We start from the raw sequence: 14,034 nt of genomic DNA, 5'->3' as shown, positions 1-14,034 counted from the left end.
CACAGGAGTTTATAATATTGTTTATGTATGGAAATGAAATCTTAGATAGCAACATGATATGACATGAGAGCTGCCATAGTACAGTGTATAATTATCAAAGTGCATGGTTTGAATGATGAATATGTATAGAAATCACAGGAAGAAAATCTCTTTGAATTAGCAGAAGGCTTTCCTTGGGAGGAAAGGGAGAAGGAATCCATTTTCTTGTATATTTGTACTCTTCTTATTCACATTTCCCTGACAATAGTAGGAGATCTGCAAAACTTGCCTGACTTAATTTTTGGAGTAGACACTAAAAAGAATTTCCTCTCATGCATCCAGTAACTACTAAGTCCTCCTTTCTCGAGGACTTAATCTAAACACAGTTCTGACCAGAGGAAAAGTGTATAGTGGAGCTCAAAAACAGTAAGTGGGTGGGCAACAGGCTGCATAATCAGAGCTATGGCACATATATTGTTTTGGATATTTTGTTTTTAATGTTGGAATACAAACCAAGGACTGCAATCAGATCTAATTTTAAAGTGAATGAATACTTTTATCATCTGCATGGATACTGTATTTCTTAAAAAGGAATAATTACTAGTAAAAATCTAAGGTTTGAGCCATGAACAGAGACTGAACTGAGTATCATAGTATGTACTGAGTTCCTGCTAGAAAAAAATCAATATAAATTAAGCTTCCAGAAAATGATTACAGCCACAATTAGGTGTCTAAGGAGGGAAAGTTCTCATAGCTCTTATAAAACTTGAAGCAGACTCTCTATTAACTCTATCATGGATTCCTTTTTTAAAATTTTATTTACTTTTATTAGTACATGTTTGCAGTACATAATGATTACATTTGCTGTAGGGGATTGGTACATGTACATAACACATTTCATTTCCTCCTCCCCCGCCTCCACCCATCATTTATTTTTCCAGCATCAGATTCATTATACAGATTGAAAACCAGACTAAAAGGCCAAAGGACATCTAAAACATGTACTAAGTCAAGGTATAGTTTTGCATTTTTTTGTTTTTGTTTTTGTTTGTTTGAGACAAGGCCTTACTATATGGTTCAGGCAGGACTTAAACTCACTATGTAGCCCAGCTTGGCCTCAAACTTGCAGCAATCCTCCTGCCTCAGCCTCTTAAGTGCTGGGATTATAGGCATGTGCCACCTCACCTGGCCCAAGGTATACTTTTAAATACATTGTTCACACTAGATTATAGTATCTTTTTTTTCTATTTATTCATATTATGTCTTTCATTTCACACTGTATATATATATATAAATATTGAATTTTTCATATAAGAGAAATGATGTGTTATTTAAGCTTGTGTGTCTGAGTTACTTCACTTAACATTATGGTTTTAAAGTGCATCCATTTTCCTACAAATGACTCAAATTTATCCCTTTTCATGGCAGAGTAGCACTCTACTGTGTATAAATACCACATTTTTATCCATTCATGTGTTAATGATTTTTTTAATATGTAAATTTGATTTCCCATGATGCAAGCATTATTTTTTTATGTTAAATATCTTTTGTCTACGAAAATGGTTCATTGTCTTATAAAGTGTAATGGCTGATCTTGTTTTATTTTGTTTTTATTTCTCTGTTCCTGCACTTAATCTTATTGGTATGTGTATATTAATGCCTGTGAAAGTCCAAACAAGTGTTCATAAAACATGGGGAGAGAGAAAGGAAGAGAGAGAGAGAGAGAGAGAGAGAGGGAGAGAGAGAGGGAGAGGGCAAGAAAGAGAGAGAGAGAGAGAGAGAGAGAGAGAGGGAGAGAGAAACTGTTACTTCAAAGTTAGGACAGAACCAGGCCAGAGTCAGCTAAGGGGTAAGATTTTTGTGGTCGCACTGAGGGAGCTGAGCTACAGGGAGTGTAATATATGCAGGTTTGTATTTCAGGGATATCATTGGTTTCTAGCATTGTGAAGGAACCACTGCAGGGACAAAAGCTAGGGATTTCTGAGAAGCTGATTTTAAAGCATAGCAAGAGAAGTGGATAGGCCATTTAGGAGGTGAAATCTATTTGGTGTTGTTATTGGTTTAGAGGAGTCAGGGAGAGGGAGGAATAGGCAATATTCCCTATTCTCAGAGGAGAACCTCATATAAACCTATGTGGACACCATGCTTGTAACTTCTGTCTTCAGACTCTCAGTCCAGTACTCTTCTGCCTTAACAGTCAACTAAGCATCTGGTAGGAAATCAGGGCCCTTCAGGAAATCAGTTCAATGAACATTCAGAATCTTTCAAAAGTTCAGACTGGAAAACTGAGGACTGAAATGCTGATGATCTAAGTCGTTGTGAAATGAACATCCCATCCTCGTACCAAAGTGTGGCGGCAGAGCCAAGGGACAGTGGTCATCACATGGTGCCTCACACAGCTCAGTGAGGGCGTCACCACTTAAGGAATCAACAGATATGGTTATTAACAGTGGGCTGGACTTTCAAAAATGATGCAGCAACCAGGATTGTTTTTTTATTGTTGTTGTTTTGGGTTTTTTGGAAATAAGGATGCTGCCTTAAAAATAGCACACACTCACTTGTCAATAACTAAAACTGATGCTACAATTTTCCAGATGCAAGAGAAGGTGTGAAAAATGTGATATAATCTTATTTCATTCTCCAATCAACAATATGAGGCAGAGATTCTTGTTATCCCATTTTCCAAAGGCTTAGCAAGGTTGAATAATTTTCTTGATAGGATTAGAGCCCAGGTTTAGTATCATCACTGTGAAAAGCCAGTTTATGTAGTGGGTACTTAACTGAAAATCTTGTCTTTGCCTCATGTTTCTAGATAAGACAATGATTAATTAATATTTCTCTTAAGACTAATATATATATTTTAAATCAGATGTCTAGGATATTTCGACGTTCTTCTGGAGGAGGTCGATTTATCAAATCTCATGTTATCAAATTAAGGTATGTAAACCTAGTCTGTAACTTCAACTCAATTGTGTTAAGATGAAGTATTTAATCACCATGATTGCTCAACTACCCTGAGAAAACACATCCAGAAACACAGACATTTCACAGGCCTTAAACAACACAGGTCACACTACCTAACTATTCCTCATGCACAGTAGATGTCAAGTGCTGGCTGATGGGAAGGTCTCAGATAGTAGATTGAAAAGCTGCCGGAAGGGTGAAGATGGTGCCATTGACATCGCTAATGAAATGATTTCCCTCTCTAAGCTCTTTTCCCTAATGATTCAATTATTGGCTGATCACCAAATGCCTACATGCCAGTGCTTCAATACAACCAAGGTATATTTCACATCCATGGGACAGGACTTATTCAAAGGGTCAGAAGTGGAGGCTGAGAGATAGGTGCTGGTGGGCCATGGGTGGAATCACTGCAGGACCTTCTGCTTCTGGTTGACAGACAAGGCAAGAGCAAGAGCCTGGATATTGATAGAAGAGGTTTTTCAGGGCCAGGTTTCAGAGGTTTTCAGGGGAGACCTCATTTCTGCTCAGATCTCATTGGCCACAGTTCACTACAGAATTTCACTTAACTTGAAGAAAGGCTAGAAATGAAGTCTAGCTCTGTGCTCAGGAGACAAAAGACACTGGGTTTGGTAAACAAAAGAATTGTCCCTACATATCACTCTGAAGAATAATGACCTCAGGTACAACTTCTATTCAAAAAGCCTTAAACAATAAATACTGTGAGTGCATGTCAAATGTGAATTTATGAACATCTCCTACCAAACCAGTTGAGCTGTGAACTAGAGAAGAGCAAAAGATAATTTTTTCAGGCCTATACCTTATCCAGTTTTTCTAGCATGTTGCCTTTACTTCTCCAGTGCTTCCAACAACTCCTGATCATTATACATCCATTCCAATTCCTTTATCTACAGATGAGTTTAAAATCTTGGTGTCCATCATCCATATGTTTCTTTAAATTGAATGAGCCCTAATAGGTAGAAGCTGTTTGTGAGTAGAAAAATGGCACCGTTTGCCTGTGTTTTGCCTTTCAGTCCATATGAAGAAGGCGTGAACATTTTTATGGTGCTGATGTTCCGGTACCCATCCAGTGATAGTGTTGAACGAATCAGGAAGATAGTTGAAAGGACTTTATACCAAAGTCTGAAGATCAACCAGTTTCCTTTGACTATAAGTAAACCATCATTTAGACTCACACGTAAGTCTTTGTTTGGATTTTAATATGCCTTTTTACAAACCTTTGCTTGTAATCCCTGTCATTTTCCATAATATTTAGATGAATGTATTCTCACAGTTTAAGAATTCATCACTGATAAACATCAGTGTGTAATTTTCTAAACTCCTTTACTGTTTCCTAAGCAAAATCAAAAAATAAAATATTCTTGGATTTTATTTTCAAGTAAAATTTTACAATTTGAGCTAAGTATCAAATCAGAGTAGAGGATTATTGATATATTACTTGGTTATGAAAAATTCCATGCTGTTTTACAGCATGGATACTTTAAGTAATTATAATTTAAATTCTTCAAATACTTAACATCTCTATCAATGACAATTTGAACAAAAATAACACGAAAAAATGAATATATAATTCTGCCAACTAATTCTTGTCTTTTCATCCTAGCTATTGACAGCAGAAAGATGAGGAATCTTCTCAACAGTCGTAAGTTCCAAAATCAACAATTAACTCTCCATTGCACTATAAATTAATAAAAATAGACACAGAGGAATTGAAAGCACAATTTTTAAGCTTTTTTGCTCATTTATATTTTCATGAACCAAACTACTACTCCTTGTATTTTTTTATTATTTTTAGTATCTAAAGTATTAGATTTACAAATCCATGCCAAACATAATTATCTTTTATAGCCTATGAAATATGGTTAAAAATTACACAGTACTCTAGATTTTATATTAGTATTCCCTTTAAATATTTCTGTTTTAATATCCTCTCACAATTTGGGGGAGTGCTTTTAGATGGTAAGGAGTTATGATTTTTCTTCATAAATTTTTTGTTTTCTTCCATTTTATTGAAATATCTGATTTGTATATTTTCTGCGTCTTTGACAACCCTGCCTCCCTACACCCAAGCATATTTTGGGTCTTTTATGGACAAATATATGCCTATTAAAATGTTGTAAGGACACTTTCAAATCTTTTCAAAGGTAGATTTAAAGTCTAACTTATGGAGGATTTGAAATTAGGGAATAAGAATTTTTTTAAACTAGACTATCAAATTTTAGAAGATGAAGAGAAGATCATTAATTTAAGACTGAAAATGATTCTCTTTACTGATGTCAAAGGCAAAGCCTCCCCTACATTCAATGTTGAGCCTCCTCTCATTAGTAAGGTCTCAGCTGGCTTGGGTGTGGATGGTCCTCATTTTATGTCCCCCTCTGTCTCTTACCAACTGGGTGACCTCTGGCAATCTGTGTTCCCTCTCCAAGGCTTAGTTTCCTTGTTTAAAAACTTGAGAAAATATATAAATGTATCCAAAGCATTTAGCAGAGGATCTATACATTTTGATACTCAGTAAATTATGTTTATTGATGAAGGAAAAGTCAAAATTCTGAAAAACATTCAAAACAAAATCAAAAATCCTTTCTGAACCTTAAGAGATGTGCTGTTTGGGTGCACTGCCACACCAGCTCATGGAGAAATGAATCTGCCAGAGGGAGCAATTCCCTGAACCTGAAAGTTTTGCAAGTTTCGTGATACACCAGGCTGGTGGGTTTGCTCCTGACCTGGACCTCCCACTGGACTTAAGAACTTATGATAACTCCAATTTGTGTCAGTTTCTAGTTTCTGATCCACTTCAGTTTTGCTTATTTCCCTCAAACAGTTCCACACTATCATCCTCGCCATTGCTAGTTGTAAAAGCCCAAGCCTATTTTGGTGGAATCCTTGCTCAGTATAACTCAATGTACATTTCCCTATGTACAAATCTTTCCTGTTCCCAGAATAGATTTCTTTGCCGTATTTAAGCTCATTTATGATTTCATGTTTTACTTTAGCCATCTATATGTGCTTTATAACATAAGCCAAACTTGGAGTGAGTGCCTTGAAATGTTAGTTAGAAATGTTAGAGGCTCTTCTGAGCCTCACTACAATCAGCAGCGCTCATAAATAATAACTTCAGAGGCTGAGTGCTGGCAATTGTTGGGGCAATGCTTTTCGAAATAACACTATCCGATACAAATTAGGATCTTGTTTCCTCCTTTTCCAGACAAACTAACATGAATTTCTGTGACAGGCTGTGGGATAAGAATGACACTTTCAAACATGCCGTTACCAGCGTCATCCTCTACTGAGAGGATTGTGCAGGGAAGGGAAACAGCTATGGATGGGGAGTGGCCATGGCAGGCCAGCCTGCAGCTCATCGGGGCAGGCCACCAGTGTGGAGCCAGCCTCATCAGCAACACATGGCTGCTCACAGCCGCTCACTGCTTCCGGAAGTAAGTCCGCCAGGGACGGCTGGAAAATCCTTTCCCAATTCTCTCTTGCCATTGATTCAGGGTACAGGAAGAGCCAGTCTCACCAGCCTATTCTCTGATCCACTCAGCGTGGATCCCACTCTGTCCCTGAACACAGTTATCATTGGTAATTTTTACCATATACTTCCTCTATTGCCATGATACTAGCGCTATCTTTACTACTGTATCATGGATTATTTTAGTATAAAGAATATTATACCTGTAACAAGTTTAATTTCTTCCACATAGTCAAGAAACAAAGAAAAAAATTCTGTTAGTTATTTACTTCATTGTAAATATTTTGAGGGTACCCTTGCATTTGCTTTGGATCTTGGTTCTTTCCTAAAAATCAACTTCCCTAAAAAGCACCAGTGTGTTAAGTTCTAATGTCATGATCCCAATATATGTTATTCATCTTTAACCCTGGCTTTAGTTTTTACGTGTACAGCAGTATTTTTAATAAAGAATTACAGACATTAAAAAAAGAGGCAAATCAGCCACTTAGTTTTGCCCTTTTCCTCTAATTTTTTTTCCCTTTTCCCCTAATTAATACAACTTCCCACTGTCAATATCCACTATTACTTTACAAATAAAAAATATCATAGACATCCCTCCTGAAGCTTGCCCTTCTCATCACAATATCCAAGATGCCCCATGGGCTTGTGTGATTCAGAGAGGTGTGTGGAAGGCAAGAGAGGCCTGCTTACCTTGTTGCAGTGCCTTCACAGTATGGCAGACATGATATATAACCCAGCAAGACCACTGTCTTGGTTGTAGCTCTCATGACTCAGTAGTGTCAATTCACATACACAGTCACATACAAACCCACTGTAAAGCCAGATGAAGGACACACCATATTTTTACCCCTAAGGTTTTACCATTAGGGTAAAGAAAGCATTTCCTTTAAAGTCTCAATAGGCAAAGCCTCTGAGTAAAGCCCCTCTGCCTGGCCAGTGGCATTTTTCACAGACTCTTCAAAAGCAGCCCAACCTTGATGATTCAGGGAGATTTTTATCATCTTTCTATGAGTAACAGCCCAAATGATTCCATTGTTTATGGGATAGGGATGCAATGAATATGACCTAATGAATTTAAAATAATTATCACTTGCTTACTAGAGAAGAGGCTCATTTAACATATATTTATGAATCCAAAAAAAACTAACATCATGCCTCAGAGGCGAATCTGAGTCCCACTCACTTGTTAGGACTCTCTGATTTATTCATATTCACATAATTCTTCAGTCTTTAAACTTCTGTTTTTGTATCATTCTTGTTAGTTTACAACTTATCTCTGGTTTATGTAAATTAAATTAAATAAAAGCAGAATTCCAACTTAAAGTTTAGTTGAAGAACATAAGCTTTAGTGATTAAAATATTTGTTTCAGTGGGTCCATTGCAATTCTTGTGGGCTGGCAGACCTACTTGAGAATTAGCCATTGAGCAGAATAAAGTACAAATTTCAGGTGGCTTTGATAAGAGAAAATTTGATATTGTGATTGGGATGATAGTGGACTCAATACAGAGGAGAAGAAAGATTGGATGAAGTAAGTTTAAACACTTTTAAGGAAATTTTGAATGAGAGAAGGGAGAGCAATTTGGCAATTGATGTGGTTGTTATGTCAGAGGAAGTTGGTTTTTTGTTGTAGTTGTTTGTTTTTGGTTTTTTTAATATGGGAGACATAATTCAACAGAGCTGGGCAAAGTGGTGATCCTGGCAAAGAAGGATTCAGTTTTCGGAATGATGTAATTTCATGTAAGTTCATAGTGGGATATATTTTTGTTTTTTGTGTTTTGGGTTTTTTTTGGTACCGGGGATCGAACTTGGGACTTTGCCATAGTGTGATATATTAATGTGAAAGGAAAAAGAGTATTTTGAAGACAATATAGCTGTTAGGCAAATAATCTTCAACTTTTTGTAAATGTAGTTTTAATTCAGAAATCAATTTATTTCAAATCTTACATTTAAGGCAAATCTTGGCACCTTTATGTCTATGAAAAATTATCTCAGTCTTCGTGAAAGAGTTTAGGGTAGAAAAAAAAGTTCTTCATGTGATATTAGGAGATCTGGACTATATCTTTTTTATTTTAACTGGCTAGGAATGACTCTCACCAGGAAAAGCCTCTGAACTTTTGGGTCTCAACATCCTTATCCATGAAGTATGTTGAACTGGGTGGCCCCATTTTGTGAAGTTTCCTCTCTCACTGACAAAGCATAAAGGGATGGGATAATTCTATTTTGTTTTCTTAGCTCATGAGCTCCTTATTTTCTATTATAGCTTCCCAGAATTCTATTTTCTAGTATCTGGATTCCACATGAATGCTACAGTCCTAAGATTCCTGGTTTCAATAAAATCTTCTTTCACTATATAAATAAGTAGAACGGATGAGGAAGGAAGCCCTTTCCTGTGTTTGGGTTCTTTGTACTCATCCCTGGGGTAGTGGAGAGTACTTAGAAAACCACTGACCTTCAGGCTTTCATTATTCTTAAAAGTTGATGATTCACCAACATAGTAATCACTCATGAAAGAGGAAATCCCCTTTTAAATTATCTTGTTTATTTCCTTCTACACAATTTACCCTCCCCCAGAGAATTTTAAGTTTCTATATGTCTCCAGTCATTCTTAATGGGGATAATTCTAAAAAGAGTGAAGTAGGGGCCAGGGATTTAGCTCAGTGGTGCCGCCTGCCTCTCAAGTGGAAGTCCCAAGTTTGATCCCTGGTACCAAAAAAAAAAAAAAATGAAGTAGACTTCAGAAAAAATTTGCCTGCGATGTGACCTTCTGGGAGAGTAATCTGTGTAAAGGGAGAATTGGTAAGCGGGATTGACCAGGCTGGCTAAAAGGGTGGTAGAGGCTATGCTTCCAGTTAGGGCCACTTAGCCTTTGATTATCAGGGAGGGGTGTGGCCATAAGTAGATCAACAATTCAGTGGAAATGATGGCTTGCAAAGTACACAAATTACACTTAGCCTCAAAAATCACCATAAAGGGCCAGGGATTTAGCTCAGTTGTGCCGCCGCCTGCCTCACAAGTGCAAGGACTGGAGTTCGATCCCTGGTACCAAAAAAAAAAAAAAAAAAATCACCATAGAATCCAGTAAACAAAAGCCAACAACTGAGTCATAAAATAAGAATGAATAGCAGATTTAATTCAGAACAAAAATGCTTTTTAGTGTGTGTATGACCTACAACAAATTAGAATTACTTTCTATATATTTCATTGAAATTAAAGAAAAACAGGAACCAAAAGAGTTCCTAATAAGCCAGTAATTTTAAAATTGAAAGTTAAAAAATTGGAAATCAATCTTATCAATTAATAAATTGTACACAATTAAGTGCAATTAGTCACAAGAAATCTTTTTTTTTCAGAAAGTCCTATAAATTCTCTCATCATAGGGGTCTTCCAGGAGCATAATTCCAATAGTTGGGGAGAAATGTAGTCTTAATGTTTTTAAAGGATAAAAGTAAGCATTATGAATTTCACTCTTTTACTTTTTATAGGAATAAAGACCCAAGTCAATGGATTGCTACTTTTGGTACAACTATAACACCACCCGCAATAAAACGAAGTGTGGGAAAAATTATAGTTCATGAAAATTACTATAGAGATACAAATGATAATGACATTGCTTTGGCTCAGCTCACTAACAGAGTTGAATTTTCAAATGTAGTTCAGAGAGTTTGCCTTCCAGATTCATCTATGAAGTTGCCACCTAAAACAAGTGTATTTGTCACAGGATTTGGGTCCATTGTAGATGATGGTAAGTAGTTTAAATCTAATTTTCTTAGTACTTGAATGCTTGAATTTGAACAAGCTGTTTTAGGGAATCCATCTTAAGCTTTTCATAAAAATATTGACAATGTCTCTGTGTATGTGGCCCTGGCAGAATAAGCATCTTGGGTTAAAATGTAAAATAATGATGTCTGTGTCTCTGAATTCTCAGTTGGGGCGGTGATACAAAAAGGGACAGGTTAATACAGAAGAAAAGAACAGACTGTATTAGTAATAGAAGAAAGAACAGACAGGGAGTAACTAATTAATAATTGTGTACTTCTAAAATGTAAATAAACACTTTTTAATCAGCATATACTTTAAATCAATCTTTTTTTGGCAAAAACTTCGATCTCTTTTTTATTTTTTAATTTTTATTAGTATAAATTTGCAATACATAATTACATTCATTTTGGGGAATTGAAAAAATATATATGTATGGCATCTCAGTTTTACATGTATTTCCCCTCCCACCCCTCCCCACCCCAACTCACCTTTTTCCTTTATTTTAATCCATCATTTTAATGAGAATTTATGATGGTTATAAAGATGAAAATAGGTTATGAATGTTTTGAGAATTTTCATTTTTTCATTAATAAAATCAGCATTTTTCCTCTATCATACCTCTTAAGGATATTATAAGAAATTAGGTCTAAGAATTTTAAAAATTGAAAATAGGAGCCTTATGTTTCTAAGTATTGCTTTACTGTGCTCTAAAGAGAGGGATTACCTAAACATTGTAAAGTAAAAAATAAGATATACCTAAAGTCCTCCAAAGGGTATCCTGAAGGAAGTCAGAGACAAATGCTATTATATCTTCTTTTTTTTTTTTTTTTTTGCTACCAGGAATCCAACTCAGGACCTTGCACTTGCAGTGCAGGCAACGGCAACACTGAGCTAAATCCCCAGCCCCAAATGCTATTATATCTTAATCTAATTCTTTCTTTTTTGATAGAATTCTGCTAACACAAAAATTTTTCAAAATGTCCCATGCCTATCCAACATAGCTTTGTGATTCTTGTTTCTTTTTATTTTCTCTCCCCTTATTGCTACCTCATGAATATTCACCAACAGCCAAACCCAGAATCCCTTACAATAGTCAGGTATGCAGCACCCTCTTCCAAAACCCAGACTGTTCTGTGCTGGCATTAGACTGCTGGCACACATGGGCATTCATTTCATTTCCATGCTACAAGACATCCCTAAGTAGAATGCTATAGAATAAACTAGGGCAACTGTGTCCTAGTTTCTATCTACATAGCTTTTGATAAATCAATAAATTTCCATGGCTTTGATTTCCTTATATGGAAAATGTGCCAGTTGGACAAGATCAGTTATGAGCTCATAAAGAGGCACATACATAATATTTTTTCATAATGTATAGATATATGATCAACAATATGATATAAAACTAGGGCATGAATATTTAGGGTTTCTTGCATGCACAAACTTAAGAGATTGTTATGGTTTGAATCTAAAATGTCTTGCAAAGGTCATGTATTAAAGACTTGGTCTTCAGCTGGTGAGTTTTTGCATGATGATTGGACCATGAGAGCTCTAACTTCATTAGTAGATTACTTCTCTAATGGATTTATAATTTGATGGTATTATTGAGAAATCCCAGAAATTTAAAAGATAGGACCTAATTAAACAGAGTACATTGTGGTGCCCAGTCCTTGGAGTCCATATCATGTCCCCAGTTCTTTCTCCCTCTGCTTCCTGGCTACTGTGTGATGGGCAGCTTTGCTCTACCACATATTACTGCTGCCATGATGTTCTGCCTTGCCACAGACCCAAAGCAATGGAGCCAGCTAATCATGGACTGAAACCTCTCAAACTGTGAGCCAAAATAAATCTTTCCTCCTTTAAATTGGTTTTCTCAGGTATTTTGTCACAGCAAGGAAAGTGACTAACAAATGTAGAAAATGAAATTAAGGGATAATCAAAGTTAAGAAATTAATCTTGTGCTTTTGCTCCTAGAAATATATCACTTACCTCCCTTCTATGTCTTAGTTACAATTCTGTTTGATATATACATTGTTTATTTCTTTGTGTGTGTAACAGGACCTACACAAAATAAACTTCGGCAAGCCCGGGTAGAAACCATAGGTACTGATGTATGCAACAGAACAGATGTATATGATGGTCTGATAACTCCAGGGATGTTGTGTGCTGGCTTCATGGAAGGAAAAGTAGATGCGTGTAAGGTAAGTGCAAAGTCAAGGTCAAAACTTTAAAAGTAACATTACCATTAGCTATTTCTAAGTTTGGTATATATTTTACCTGGAAGAAAAAAATGGCATCAAATTCACCTAGATCTAAATTTATTTAATAAACAAATGTTATTGTATTGTTTTTACAGTGTGCCAAGACAAAAACTAAGCACTTTTTATACAGTATTTTATTTAATATAATGAGATATAAAAGGTATTATATTTATTCCTATTTATAAATTAGAAAATTAAATTCTGTCCCTATTTTTGGTTCACACAATTACTTTTATGATCCATTGTTATTTTCTTAAATGAAATTTTAAAAAACCAAAGGATAGAGAAACTTGTCCTCTGTAGACCATGTCATTTATCTCTCTCATCACCTCTTACACAAATTGTTTTCATGCTCCAACTCCCTAGGCCCTCATTCCTCAGTTGTATTAATATGTACACCTGAAATAGTTTCCTATCCTAAACCTAAGCTGCAGGATTAACACTGGCTGGTGGAAATGCTGGACTTCTAGTTTCTTGACGTCTTCATCTCCAGTGAACTCTGTTCTTCCTTGGCCACCTCAAATCTCATTTTTAAACACTGGGCCCTAGCATCAAAAACTGTTCCATCTCAAATTCTCATCTTCCTATTGGACCAGCATTCCCTTTCTTCCCCTCTCTCCCCACTTTTGATCTACTCCTGGGTCCCTGAATATATTTTTTATGTTACCTCCTAACCTCACTCCCAACACACACTTTTACTATCAAATATTTGTGGAAAGATTCTATACCTATTAATTCCAGTTTTCTTAATACTCATTAATTCCTCAAACCATTTCAATGTAGTTTTTGCCCTGCTAGTTCACCAAAATAGCTTTTTCAAGCTCTCTAATGACATCTATGCTCTTAAAATCCAACAAGTATTTTAAATTGTATTCTTTTTCCACCTTTTAGCAGCATTTAATAATGCTTACCATTCCTTTCCTTTGAAATACTGTCTTCCTTTGGTGTGTAATAATTTTCCACCCAACCTTCTCTCCCTACTCCATATCCAGATGATTATCTGATCTTATGGATTTTTACCTTCTCTTCATCACCATTATTCCATTGTCTTATCCCTTTTGCTTCCTTCCTCCCCCCATCAGACAACTCTTCTAGCCCTACTACTTATTGCCTCATTATTGCTTTTATGATTTTAGTGGGTTTATCAAATAAAGGTCAGATTTATTTCTAACAAGAAGATAATCTGATCATGTCTAATCCTTCCTTAAAATGCTTCAGTGACTTTTTTAAGCCTTATGATAAAAATCAAAAGACTTCTTAACAAGCCCAAGATCCACAGGGCTTCACCTGGTCCACTTTACCTCTACCTCTCCCACCTCATCACAGCCCACTTTCCCCTTTCTGTCTTCTTTTTTCCTCTCCAAGCCCCAGCCACCTGCAGGCCTTTCCACATACAAGGCTCCTTCATGTCACAACACATGTGCAGTACTTTTCCCTCTGCCTGGAACATATTTCATCCCCACTTTCCTTTTTATGGTCATCTTCCTTCAGCAGTCAGCTTTATTATACCAAGTTACATTCCCTGACCAGTCAGATTCCCCTGTGGTGTGTTTCCATAGTACATTTCACAGTTGTAATTTTGC

The 14,034-nt window shown here is 36.2% G+C and overlaps 1 protein-coding gene across 8 annotated transcripts in view; it reads left to right on the top strand.

The window, feature by feature from the left end:
• Nucleotides 1-14,034, top strand: part of LOC101711537 (transmembrane protease serine 11F) — a 92,772-nt gene that overhangs the window by 68,130 nt on the left and 10,608 nt on the right. For all 8 annotated transcript variants that reach the window (XM_087187725.1, XM_087187724.1, XM_087187723.1 and 5 more), the window contains 6 exons: nt 2,849-2,916; nt 3,975-4,138; nt 4,565-4,603; nt 6,194-6,395; nt 9,914-10,173; nt 12,249-12,391. In XM_087187725.1, coding sequence (XP_087043851.1) covers nt 2,849-2,916; nt 3,975-4,138; nt 4,565-4,603; nt 6,194-6,395; nt 9,914-10,173; nt 12,249-12,391 — 876 coding nt within the window. The remainder of the gene's footprint in view (nt 1-2,848; nt 2,917-3,974; nt 4,139-4,564; nt 4,604-6,193; nt 6,396-9,913; nt 10,174-12,248; nt 12,392-14,034) is intronic.

The sequence above is a fragment of the Heterocephalus glaber genome, unplaced genomic scaffold (genome assembly GCF_053883595.1).
Source record: "Heterocephalus glaber isolate CG9 unplaced genomic scaffold, H.glaber_assembly_v1.0 deba00001509, whole genome shotgun sequence".
Classification (NCBI taxonomy): domain Eukaryota; kingdom Metazoa; phylum Chordata; class Mammalia; order Rodentia; family Bathyergidae; genus Heterocephalus; species Heterocephalus glaber.
This window is presented reverse-complemented; position numbering and strand designations above follow the sequence as displayed.